This window comes from Symphodus melops (assembly GCF_947650265.1).
Source record: "Symphodus melops genome assembly, chromosome: 7".
Taxonomy (NCBI): Eukaryota; Metazoa; Chordata; class Actinopteri; order Labriformes; family Labridae; genus Symphodus; species Symphodus melops.
In genome coordinates, this window is record NC_136697.1 from 7,822,625 (window position 1) to 7,834,923 (window position 12,299).

The window sequence follows — 12,299 nt, forward strand, 5'->3', positions numbered from 1 at the left end:
TGGAAGAACCTTCATTTGCAATGGTGCCGAGGTACAAGATACAGATAAACAAGACAACAGCAAGAAATAAAACAAGAAATGTCTCTGATCTTAAAATGTCTCTGAAGCAAATTCCAGGTGTTTGGTGCATAGTGAGTAAAAGACTCTCTACATCGCTAACATTAAAGCTTTACAAATGATTCATCTAATGCTTAGCTTGCTTCATCGTTTTAAAAAGTGCTATCCATACATTTTGTTTTTGTTAGATTATTATACAGAAGGTGTTCAGCACTGCTGATGGTTTGAACAGTTGGTGACAGGAAACACGTCTTTGTTTGTTTCTCTGTTCCCCGCTCGGAGTCGCTCTGAGGATGTTTCTAAATGAATCCTTAACTACGACTCTCTGAAAGGTTTTAGCTCAGCTAGGAGCTCTCAGAGAGGATTAGCATAACTAACAATAACACTGACTGAAGTAAACACGTTCTGTTGACCCTTACATGAACATGCTGCTGTAAGAGTCTGCCTCTAAACAAACCCAGAATATTACCTCACATTAATGATGGACTACTGAGTGTGCATGTGTGTGTGTGTGTGTGTGTGTGTGTGTGTGTGTGTGTGTGTGTGTGTGTGTGTGTGTGTGTGTGTGTGTGTGTGTGTGTGTGTTGAGGTTGGTGGCACAAATAGATAATGCTGTGTAGTAGAGGGAGTATTTGGGGGCCGGGGTCTGCATGAAGTGAGGGTGATGTCATTAAGAATGATGTCATCATGTTTGAGAGCAGCAGAGCTGGAGTGGTGTGATTTTGTGTGAGTGTGTAACTGTGCGCTTATCTGTTCATGTTTGCTTCTATACAAAGCCAGACTATAACCTCAGATTAACAATGTACTGTGTGCGTGTGTGTGTGTGTGTGTGTATGTGTGTGTGTGTGTGTGTGTGTGTGTGTGAACATCCACTTTTTATTTGCAGAAACAAACCCATTTTATTCTACTTCAACATCCTGAAATGTACCAACCCAGCTATCCTTATCAACCTACAGTGTCCCACCACACAGGTACACACACACACACACACACACACACACACACACACACACACACACACACACACACACACACACACACACGAAATGAGTTGTTCCTTCTGTAAGCCTCTTAATATCAACCAGCTGTGTTCTGACCACGCTGTATTTGTTTGGATTGATTTGTAAATTCTTACAGCAAATGTCTGAAGTATGAAATAGACATTATATTGATGAATAATTGTTCTTCCAGATGTGCGTGTCAAGGTGCCCGGACAGGTTTGCCACGTACACCGAGATGCAGCTGCAGCACAAACTGAGCAGGAGTTACTGGGATTATTACAGACAGTTCTGTAAACCGGGATTTAATAATCCAGAGAAGGTAAAAATAATGACATCACAGGTGAACATTCAATATTAGTCAGCCTGTTCCACACTTCATTATACACACTACCAATTTAAATAGATAACGTCACAGCAGTGTCTCACATATTGTGATGGCAGAGAAACAGTAGAAGAAAGAAATGGGGAAAAGAAGCAGTGGAGAACTGTTGCACTGTTGGATGTCAGAACAGCAATGAGAAAAAACACGACCTCCATGACCGGGCCCGGTTCTATGAGACTGAGAAAAGGATGAATGTATAGCACCCTCATTTTAAATGTCTGCGTCCTCAAATGAACGGACACAAAAAAAGACAATCAGTAATCTTTCAAATGACAACAGTGACTCAGATTGTGGTTATTACAGACATGATCTGATAGCCAGGACGGTACATGTGACCTGTCTGTGAGACCCATAACTCCTATGTTATATTTCATTGCTGCTGCCGGTCACTGTAGCTGCTGCATCTCAGAAGTCATTGTGTTCTATAACCGGGCCTGTACATGACCTCCTCTATAGAAAACCCTCCTAAAAAACGCCCTTTAAAGCAAAATGAGGACATGTAGCTGTGTCTGTTTGTGAGGAGGCTTTATCCCAGTGAATGAAGAGCGGTGGGACATTAAGTTGGAGGAGTTTGCTGATCATCTGGGGTCACTGAAAGGTGTTAAAGGCAGGGCTGAAGTCTTCTTCTAAACAGTGTGTAAAGCATGGAGTGAGAACACATTCTGTGTTATTGTGATTGTATTTAAACAGTGAATATGATCATGCAGACACATGCACACGTTATGTTATAATGTCATTTATTATAGTCACACTGTGTTTGTGTCAGCCCGTGACTCAGGTCCTCAGAGATGAAGACTGTCCCTCCATGATCGTCCCCAGCAGACCCTGTGAGCATCCAAACAACACTCAGATATCACATCATTATAAACAATGACAATTAAACACTTGCATAGACTTACACTATGTCATACTGTGTTTCAGTCCTGCAGAGGTGTCTCCCAGAATTCATCACTCTGAACGGGTCGGTGACTGTGGCGAACAGGACGAGGTTTAAAGACGCTCTGGAGATGCCCCGTAGTGTCACTGAACTACAACACGCTGCTAAGTACTCACATCATTTATTCATTTAAAATAAATACAAAACACTCAGACTTCACTCTCTGAACACGTGGGCTCTGATTTACTAAGAATGAAACAAAGCTTCCTCCATTAATGAAGCAAGCAAGGACAGCTCGAAGAAAATAACATACTTTCTACCTCGTCATGGTAACGGCTCCAGACACTCTCTATATATACTATGTGGTTGAACAAAATGACGTATATCATGTGCAAACTGACTTTGGGTTACAACATGTAGTTTTAAGAAAAGACAATGAGAATGTAGCTGACGAACACTGGTTCTAAAAACCTGGTTTTTAAAATGATTTAAAGTTTTGATGAGAGCTGTCTTTGACTTCTTTCTCTGTTTAGGAATTTCTTAATTTCATGTTGTTGTTATTAAAACACAACTTTCTCTGTCTGTCTGTCTGTCTGTCTGTGTCTGTCTGTCTGTCTGTCTGTGGTCAGGGGTATAACAGGGCTTTTGGACACAAAAGAACTCGGTCTGAAGATAATGGAGGACTACGCCAAGTCCTGGGCCTGGATACTAATGTAAACACACACACACACACACACACACACACACACACACACACACACACACACACACACACTTAGTGTGCTCTATTCTATATAGGTATGTATATATGTGTATATGTATATATACATATATATATATATATAAAATGAATAATTATTTAAATCACTCTGTTTCATAGCTAACAGTGTTAGCACGTTAGCCTTTATTTCATGGTTTTCTGAAGACAACATATTTGAAATGTGTCCTACACATGCTATTTAAAAATGTGCACAGGTTCATAACAGAACTTTGACTTCAGCGAGCTTTCATTTAATCAAACACATATCCAGCTTTTCATCATGGAGGTTTGTTTTCTGCTTATCAACATCTTCATTAGGGCTGGTTAAAAAATCAAATCATCAATTCTTTGCAATTATTATTTTCCCAATTTAATATCGATTTAGGGAAATCTTGAGATTGATATTTTTCGTTGTAATGGTATCGCTCTCCACTAGGGGGCACTGTGATTGTGGAGAATTCAGGTCAGGCTCAAATCTGCACTTTAGCTCATACTTTACTTTAATGTGTTTCTATTTGTTTATTAAAGAATAATTCAACAGTAAAATACTTTTTTTCTACATTTCTACAATTCACTGAGCATACGCTTTTATCCAAAGCAACATCAGAGAGTAAGAACAACACAAGCAAGGATCTGAATGATCTGAGTGGAATCGTGACCCAACGAATCAAAATTGAATCTAATTTTAAACAGCATCCTTAAATCTGTGGACATTTGTCTGTTTAGAAACAAACAGCCTTTTTTAAATAAAAAAGTCCTTTTTTTCATGTTTATTGATGTTAGCTCTCTAACATGACTTGTTTTTTTAACTGACATGATTTATATATACTCTGTTAACTGGTACTCTGTTGGATTTCCCCCAACACGTTGAATAACCTGAGTTAAGGGAAAGGCAGGAATCTATCCCATCATGTATCTGAGTCTTTTTTTTGGGGGGGGGGGGGGCTGTGTTTCAGAGGTCTGCTGCTGGCCCTGCTCATCAGTCTGATCTTCATCCTCCTACTGAGGTTCACTGCTGGAGTTCTGCTCTGGACGACCATCATGATCGTCCTCCTGCTGTTGACATACGGTCTGTACTCACAGATTCACACTTTTATCTTTTCTAACATCATCTGATATTTCTTACAAAGTGTTGGGGGGGGGGGGGGGGGTAGAGACATTGGGAGATTCATCTACAGGCTCTAAGGTAGAGAGTCATCAGAGTGAGGTTGAGGCTGTACGTGAAAGAGTAGCCCAGCAGTATGGAGGTTCTGTACTGTGCTCAAGGTTACTTAAGCAGTGCTCAGGAAGTGAGCTGACACTTCTTCAGCATTTAAATCAATTTACATACCATGACTTAACAGGTGACCCTCCTGTTTCCAACCCACTCCTGATAGACTGAGCTAATGCAAACCTAGAAAGTACAACCTGTGAAGTTTGACAAAAGAACAACCTCACTGATGCAGTATTAATTCATCATTTAAACATTTTGTAATGATTTTTTTCCATAACAAGAGTCTGTCATTGACACGCTAAAAATGGATCTTTGATAATAGAAACTTTGTTTATTTTTTATTAACGAGACGAGCTAAAATGTTTGTGGCAGTCTGACATTTAAAAATCCCAGAGGTGTGTCACACAAAATCACCCGACGCCAGCTCTGCTGCTCCCAAACATGATGACATCACCCTCACTTCATGCATCCTTTTATGAGTGTGTGTGTGCGTCTGAGCGTTTGTGTCTGATAGGCCTGGCACTGAAATTTACCGGTGGCTATATTAAAGTTAGCTAGCCACCTAGCTGCAGTAGCATTCTCACCAGGGAAATCCTTGGCCCTTACTTGGGATTTCAGCCCAGGTGAGCCTGGGAGATCCACAGTGATCCCAGTTCTAACCAGAAATATGAACTGACTCATTATTCTCTGGATTTTGGGGGCAGCAAAGGTGTTTTGCTTCAGAACTCCACCACTTTCTCCTCCACTTAAGTTTTCTACAGAAGTTGTGTTTAACGCTTTATCATACAAAACTAATTACAAAGCATAAAGCGTAGAAGGGGTGTGTCAAATGTGACTAATTCATAGACTGTAAATTAACATGGACGAGTGACGTTACCCATTGGTTTCTAAAGGGAGAAAGACAGTCCATGGAGGTCACCATATTCACCATATTCTTATTGCTGATTCCATCAAACGTTTGGTCAACCTTACAACAGACAAAGAGCTGGAGCTGAGGGGGCTGTAAACCTCCAAATATGCGTAACTTGTATCATTCATAAAATCAAAATTGACTTAAAAAACATCCATCGCATGATTTTAGTACCGACTTGTAAACATGTTTATTTCTGCTGTCAAAATCCTCTTAACTGTAAATATGGGGCGTGTTGGTCTTTCAAGGCAAGTCAAGTTGGCTTCAACACAGGAAGTTGCTGCTTGGACCAAACTGACTGTAAAAGCTTTTATGTCTGTCTGAAGAGCCAAAATGAACATTGGACTGATTCTGGAGATTAAGACCATGAAGTTTCTTGTGTGATGACAAAGGCTGATTGCTTTGTGTAAGTGTTTAATGATGCGTGTGCAGGTATGTGGTTCTGCTGGATGGAGCTGAGCCGGCTCAGAGACAGTCCAGGATCTGATGTGGGCATCGTGGAGGTTGGTCTTCAGTCCGACCTGCAGGTGTACCTCCACCTGTCACAGACTTGGATCATACTCTGTGAGTCTGTCTTGTATTATTTCAAACGAAATGTGTGAGTAACTTCTTCCAAAGTCAAAACACGTCTGTGACATTTTAAACTGAAGGCGAGACGTAACAGGGGCGTAACTGTCATGGACCTCATGAAGGTGTGCAGACACGTAGAGGGCAGGGACGCAATGAGTGATTTAAGAGTAACAATAAAATCTGAAAATGAATTTTTAAATGGTAGATAGAGGTGACGTGATCTTACTACAACAGACGAGCGGCAGAGTTTAAGACCAAATGTTAGTGTGCAGAGAAGTCCTTTCTGGAGTCAACTATTAACTGTGTGTGTGTGTGTGTGTGTGTGTGGTGTGTGTATCAGTTGTGTCTTTGGCAGTGTCTGAGGCATCCATCCTGTTGATGTTGATCTTCTTGAGGAGGAGAGTGAGAGTGGCCATCGCTCTGCTCCGAGAGGCAAGCAAGTACGAAAATACAAAAAAAAAGCCACAAGACCAAATATGATTCAATGTCCCCTCGAAGTATCACTATATTTTATATTCACTGTTTGTTTGTTTGTGTTCCAGAGCGATGGGTCACATCCCGACCACTCTGTTCTTCCCGGTGGTCACCTTCCTCCTGATCACTGTGTGTATCTCATACTGGGCCACCACTGCTGTGTATCCTTCAGTAACACCATCAGACCAGCAGCTCCGTACTTTCAATTCTTTTCATTGTCCCACAAGCAGAAAAGTGTTTCCCAGCAAGTGAATACAGACGGACACAAGCACAACATCAGCAGCCAACTACCCAGAGTCCTAGAGTGTCAAAGCGATGTCTCTGATTGGTGGAGAACTGTTACCAGTTCACAGACGGCTGGAAGCACTTTCTGATAGAAAAGCTGATCTCCGTGACGTCTCTCTGACTCGCCCGTTGTCTTTAACCTGCTGTGTGAACAGTTACCTGGCGTCCTCAGGTGAACCCGTCTACAAAGTGGTGTCTCCTGACGTCAGCTGTCCCCACGCCAACTCCACCTGCAGCCCTGAGGTATAGGCCTTCATGAAACCAGAGTCATTATTTTCAAATCACTGCGGTCAGAGATGAAGCATTAACCTCTCACTGTCGTGTCATGAATGTTAGTGTCTCCGTCCATGACTGTCAGCAGTCTGTGTTACTAAAGGAGACTTAAGGGCCGACCAGAGAGCTATCAATCAATCAATCTTTATTTGTATAGCGTCAATCATAACAGGTGTTATCTCGAGACACTTTACAAAAAGCAGGTAAAGGACCTTTCTTATAGTATGCATCGACATGGTGTAAAGGGGCGGCTGGTCGAGGGTTCGATCCCCAGCTCCTGCGAGCAACATGTCCGATGTGTCCTTGGGCAAGACACTTAACCCTGAATTGCTCCCCCTGCTCTGTCAGGGTGTATGCAGTTCGCTGCTCCTGTGGCCGAACGCTTGGTGCGCTAATTGCCCCTCGGGGATAATAGAGTTTAGAAAAAAGAAAAAAAAGGAAACAAAAGAGATCGCAACGCTCGACGAGGTTAATGTTACGTTTGTTTTGCATTACGACTTAACGTCAGTTAAAAACAGTAACATCAAATCAGCTTTAAACAGGCAACATCTGCGCTCATTTATCTGTACACGGTTAAATGTGTGACCGTGTTAGCGGATGACGTTCAACCGTGTCGTAGCTGTGGTTGTCGTAGCGACAGCAGCCGTTGAGAACAGAAAGAGTTCTGGTGACGGCGTCTCCTCCTCTCTCCCTCTTGTAGACCTTTAACAGCTCAGGCGTCTCCTCCTCACCTCCGTGCGCCGGCTCTCTCTGCCTGTTCGCCTTCTATGGAGGAGAGACATCCTACCACCGCTACCTGTTCCTTCTGCAGCTGTCCAACCTGCTCGTCTTCCTTTGGCTCATTAACTTCAGTCTGGCTCTGGAGCAGTGCACGTTAGCTGGGACCTTCGCTTCTTACTATTGGTCCAGGAGGAAACCCGAGGACATCCCGCCGTGTCCTCTGTTCTCGTCGTTCACCAGAACAGTCAGGTTGGTTGGACAGTCTGGAAGAATCAGGTGACCTGATTCTGATTCGCTCATCAGCCTCTCTGTGCTTAGAGTCCGGCCTCACAGTGAAGTTTCCCCTCCGCTCCTCCTAGATCAGCGTCTCTCAGAACTGTCAGCATGAGAGTGCAGCTCTGTGCAGAGTCAAGCTGCAGATAAGTACACTGAGCAGGAGGACTTTGAAGACTCTGAATATCATTACAGCTGTAAGCTTCGTGGATCCGCCCTGGAGACGGAGCAGATAGAGGGAGAAAGTGTTGTACAATCAGCTGCTGCAATCCATTCATAGTGGACCTGGCCCTCAGTGTTTTAGACATTAAACACTGTTTTAATCAGCATCTATATCATAGACACGATAAAATTACATATCACTCAATGTGTGTGTGTGTGTGTGTGTGTGTGTGTGTGTGTGTGTGTGTGTGTGCAGGTACCACACAGGCTCAATGGCTTTTGGAGCTCTGATCCTCTCCATGGTCCAGCTGGTCCGGATCATTCTGGAGTATTTGGAGCAGAAACTGAGAGGTTCACATAAACACACACACACACACACACACACACACATACACACACACACACACACACACACACATAAACACACACACACACACACACACACACACACACACACACACATAAACACACACACACACACACACACACACATACACACACACACACACACACACACACACACACACACACACACACACACACACACACACACACACAGATAAACTGTGTTCATTTGTCGATTAAAAAAGTGATCTGATGAGGACAACATGTCTTAATATAAACTTTTTTTCTTTCTTTTTATATATTAAAATTCAGACAGTTGACAATTTTGTGTACAGAGTATGAAACCCCGTTGATTGATATTTTCATTCAATATAATTTAAAGAGTTAGGACAGTGCATCAATAGTTTGTGTCAGTTTGTCCCCTCCTCTCAGCTCCTCTATCAGATCTGTCCTTGTGTCTGTGTGACATCGTTTACCTGTGCAGGTGTGAACAACAGCGTGTCTCGGTTCATCATGCTCTGTCTGAAGTGCTGCTTCTGGTGTCTGGAGAGATTCATCCGCTACCTGAACAGAAACGCTTACATCATGGTGAGAGAGATCAACGTCCGGTTTGCCATGAGGAGAATGAAATGATGGCAGCTGTGTTCTGTCTCCTCTCCACCAGGTGGCGATCTACGGTAAGAATCTGTGCACGTCAGCGAGAGAGGCTTTCTTCCTCCTGATGAGGAACATGGTCAGGTGAGGAGAGTCACAGGTGTTCACACTCTTTAAAAGACCAGAACCTGTCTGTGATGGTTAGTTAATGTGAACACACTGTGAGTGACAGATCCCCCATCACAAGCCCCGCCCCCTATTCACACAGCTGTGCAGAGTGTCATATATGGAAAATATGGCACACAGCATCATCATCAGTGTGGACAAACATGAGTGCAGTGTTAGTGAAAGCTTGATCATAAATTATCGTAAAATGTGCAGAAGTGTTGGTTGAAGTAATCTGTGTGTGTGTGTGTGTGTGTGTGTGTGTGTGTGTGTGTGTGTGCGTGTACATGTGTGTGTCTGCAGGGTTGCAGTTCTAGACAGAGTGACGGACTTCTTGTTGTTTCTGGGTAAAGTTCTGATTGCAGGAGGAGTCGGTGAGTAATATTCATCTCAGATCAGCTTTACACTTCAGGAGATCAACATGAAACCTGCAGGAAATATAAAACAATCTGTGTGTGTGTGTGTGTGTGTGTGTGTGTGTGTGTGTGTGTGTGTGTGTGTGTGTGTGTGTTGGGTGGGGGTGTTTCAGGTGTGGTTGCGTTTTTCTTCTTCACCAGGAGGATTCCTGTTTTTCAGGATCGAGTCCCTGATCTCAACTGCTACTGGGTCCCCCTGCTGGTCAGAGTCACATGTCATTTAACCAAACCGAGCTTCTGAACATCCTTACTGACGACTCGGCGATATGGACCAAAACTCACATCACATCACTTAACAATGATACTCGATATATATCGACATGTCTTATATCAACAGTCATTTGCACAAGTTCAACATGTACATGAAATACAACATTATTGTTATAATTTTAATGTAACATAAACTATATTGATTTTAACGATCTGGTCTGATCCAATATTTAGTTTGAAAAAATATATCGATATACCTAAAAAACTTGATATGTCACCCAGCCCTATCCTTACTGACACATTTTGAAATAGTGAACAGCACACGTGAAACCTCACCTCGCTGTGTGTTCTTCACGTGTGTGTGTGTGTGTGTGTGTTTTCCCTGTGATCAGACGGTGGTGATTGGCTCGTACCTGATTGCTCACGGTTTCTTCAGCGTGTACGCCATGTGTGTGGACACACTCTTCCTCTGCTTCTGTGAGTACAGCTGCTCTCATCAAAGAATAATTGCTTTGTTGAACTGAAATTACAACTTTATTTGAGACAGTTCAGATGAAAGGCCAAACGCTTCTTTATTTGAAATGAAAAATAATGGAATTTAAAAATCAGGTCAGCGTAAATATTTTGCAAGTACTCACGATTTAGAAAAGGTCATCATTTGACGGCCTGCTTTAGGTACATTCATTTTCCTCAGGTACACGTGAAGAAAAGTTCTTTTATTCAGAAAAATGTTTGAATCAACATGTTTCTGTTTGGTGACTGACTTCTTCATGTCCTCCACTCCGTCCATACATCAGGTGATGACTTGGAGAGGAATGATGGGAGTTCAAACAAACCTTTCCTCATGTCTCCAGAGCTGCACACAATTCTGGGTAAATCCTCTCGGAATCGATGATGTTTTTTCCTTTCGTCCAATCAGCTCTCAGTCTTCCCACAGATCACTTTGCCTGGTCCTCGTGAGGTCCGGCTCTCAGCACTGATGAAACAGACTACTGTGTGAGAGTTTGATAGATGTTTAAAGTCTCTGTCACTCACTCACTGACTTTCCTGTTCGACGACTTCCAACAATCAAAACAAGGATTATCAAAACACACACACACACACACACACACACACACACACACACGAACACCACACTCCACAGAGGGAATCTGTACATTGACTGTGGAGTCAAAGGACGCAAAAAGTCAGAAATGTTGTGAGCAACAGTAAAACAGATTGTTTGGAAAATCTTTTAAAACTACAAGAAAAAAAGAAAACTGGTCTTAGTTTCCCGCCACTGCTTTCATCCAGGAACTCTCTGAAACGATGAATGACACCTGTCTTTGGTGTGTGTGTGTGTGTGTGTGTGTGTGTGTGTGTGTGTGTGTGTGTGTGTGTGTGTGTGATTCTGTGCCATTGTTGGTCTGAACGAGTATTGGGACTTAGTTATTAATGTTCAGATTCTGTGTGATTGGTTAATACAACTTTTTTTTAATGCTCTGTGTGTCTAAAATAAATGAACATGTGAACATCAGATTAAATGATATTTATAGATTAATGAAAGAACAACCTTCAGTCTGCACTCAAACGTTTTATGAAGAGAAAATGTGCAGCTACACTGACCCCACCGACACTCACAACACAACACAGTGAAGAGTTCATGAACAAAAACAGATTCTGATAAACAGTCCTGACAGTTTTAATCAGCACTTTAAAAAAAAAGCTGCAATGTGATCCAAAAATCTGTTCTGGTGAAACGACCCAGTACAGTGTATGTGGACCTGGGTTAAAGCCTCACAACTTCAGTCTGAACGATATTACCTGGAATAAATAATACATGGCATTTTTTAAAACGACTTATCTGCTTTTGCAAATGAACTGTTTATTTCCATCTTTAATCTCAGTTCTGAATATAATGACAATCTTAGGAGAAAAAAATGTCTATTTAAAGCCAAAATTTTTATTTCTATTTATACTTTAAACTGTTTTATAAGGAGTTTTGTAACTGTGAATTGTGAGTTGGGTTTTTTTTTTAATGTAAAGGTGTTTACAAAATCAACAATATGTTCTTTTGTTGAATAATAAAGTCTTCCAGATTTTGTTTGATTCTTTATTTCTCTGAACGTGTTTAATGTCAGGTGATCCTCTGATTATCAACAGCTACAGAAGCAAAAAATCAATAAATCATCTCTTACGGAGACAATTTAGATCCCATATTCCCCATCTTTATCCCTTTATTTTCTGCCTGTTTATGCTGATGGCCAAAGGCTCCTGTACCACAGAAGAGAACTGGCACAACCACCCTGCCTTGTCCCGTGCTGGAGGGTAAAGTGTGGAGACCTGCGATGTTAGTGATGGAGATGTAAAATATGAACGTGACATCTTTATTAGTCTTCCATCCATTCATTACCTATAATACTGCTTGTTTGGATGGAGCTGGTCCCAGCTGTCACTGAGCGAGAGGCGGGGTTTCACCCATCTGTCAATCACAGGGCTGACAGAGACAGACCCCCAGCCACACTCACCTTCACACCTATGAGGAATTTAGGGTCACCTATTAACCTAACGAGCATGTCTTCTGACTGTGGGAGGAAGCCGGAGTCCCCGGAGAGAAGCCTCACATGCAGGGG

General features: G+C 42.2%; 1 protein-coding gene across 1 annotated transcript in view; it reads left to right on the plus strand.

Moving 5' to 3' along the window:
- Positions 1-10,863, plus strand: part of LOC306826453 (choline transporter-like protein 5-A) — a 44,108-nt gene extending 33,245 nt beyond the window's left edge. Inside the window, exons 5-22 of the mRNA XM_079347806.1 lie at positions 944-1,028; positions 1,249-1,377; positions 2,207-2,267; positions 2,362-2,485; positions 2,947-3,030; positions 4,034-4,146; positions 5,633-5,764; positions 6,111-6,210; positions 6,313-6,405; positions 6,685-6,772; positions 7,503-7,771; positions 8,214-8,308; positions 8,787-8,890; positions 8,967-9,040; positions 9,365-9,435; positions 9,591-9,679; positions 10,080-10,164; positions 10,485-10,863. Of these exons, the coding sequence (XP_079203932.1) occupies positions 944-1,028; positions 1,249-1,377; positions 2,207-2,267; positions 2,362-2,485; positions 2,947-3,030; positions 4,034-4,146; positions 5,633-5,764; positions 6,111-6,210; positions 6,313-6,405; positions 6,685-6,772; positions 7,503-7,771; positions 8,214-8,308; positions 8,787-8,890; positions 8,967-9,040; positions 9,365-9,435; positions 9,591-9,679; positions 10,080-10,164; positions 10,485-10,582 (1,894 nt within the window). The 3' untranslated portion in view covers positions 10,583-10,863. The remainder of the gene's footprint in view (positions 1-943; positions 1,029-1,248; positions 1,378-2,206; positions 2,268-2,361; positions 2,486-2,946; positions 3,031-4,033; positions 4,147-5,632; positions 5,765-6,110; positions 6,211-6,312; positions 6,406-6,684; positions 6,773-7,502; positions 7,772-8,213; positions 8,309-8,786; positions 8,891-8,966; positions 9,041-9,364; positions 9,436-9,590; positions 9,680-10,079; positions 10,165-10,484) is intronic.
- The last annotated feature ends 1,436 nt before the right edge of the window (positions 10,864-12,299 follow it).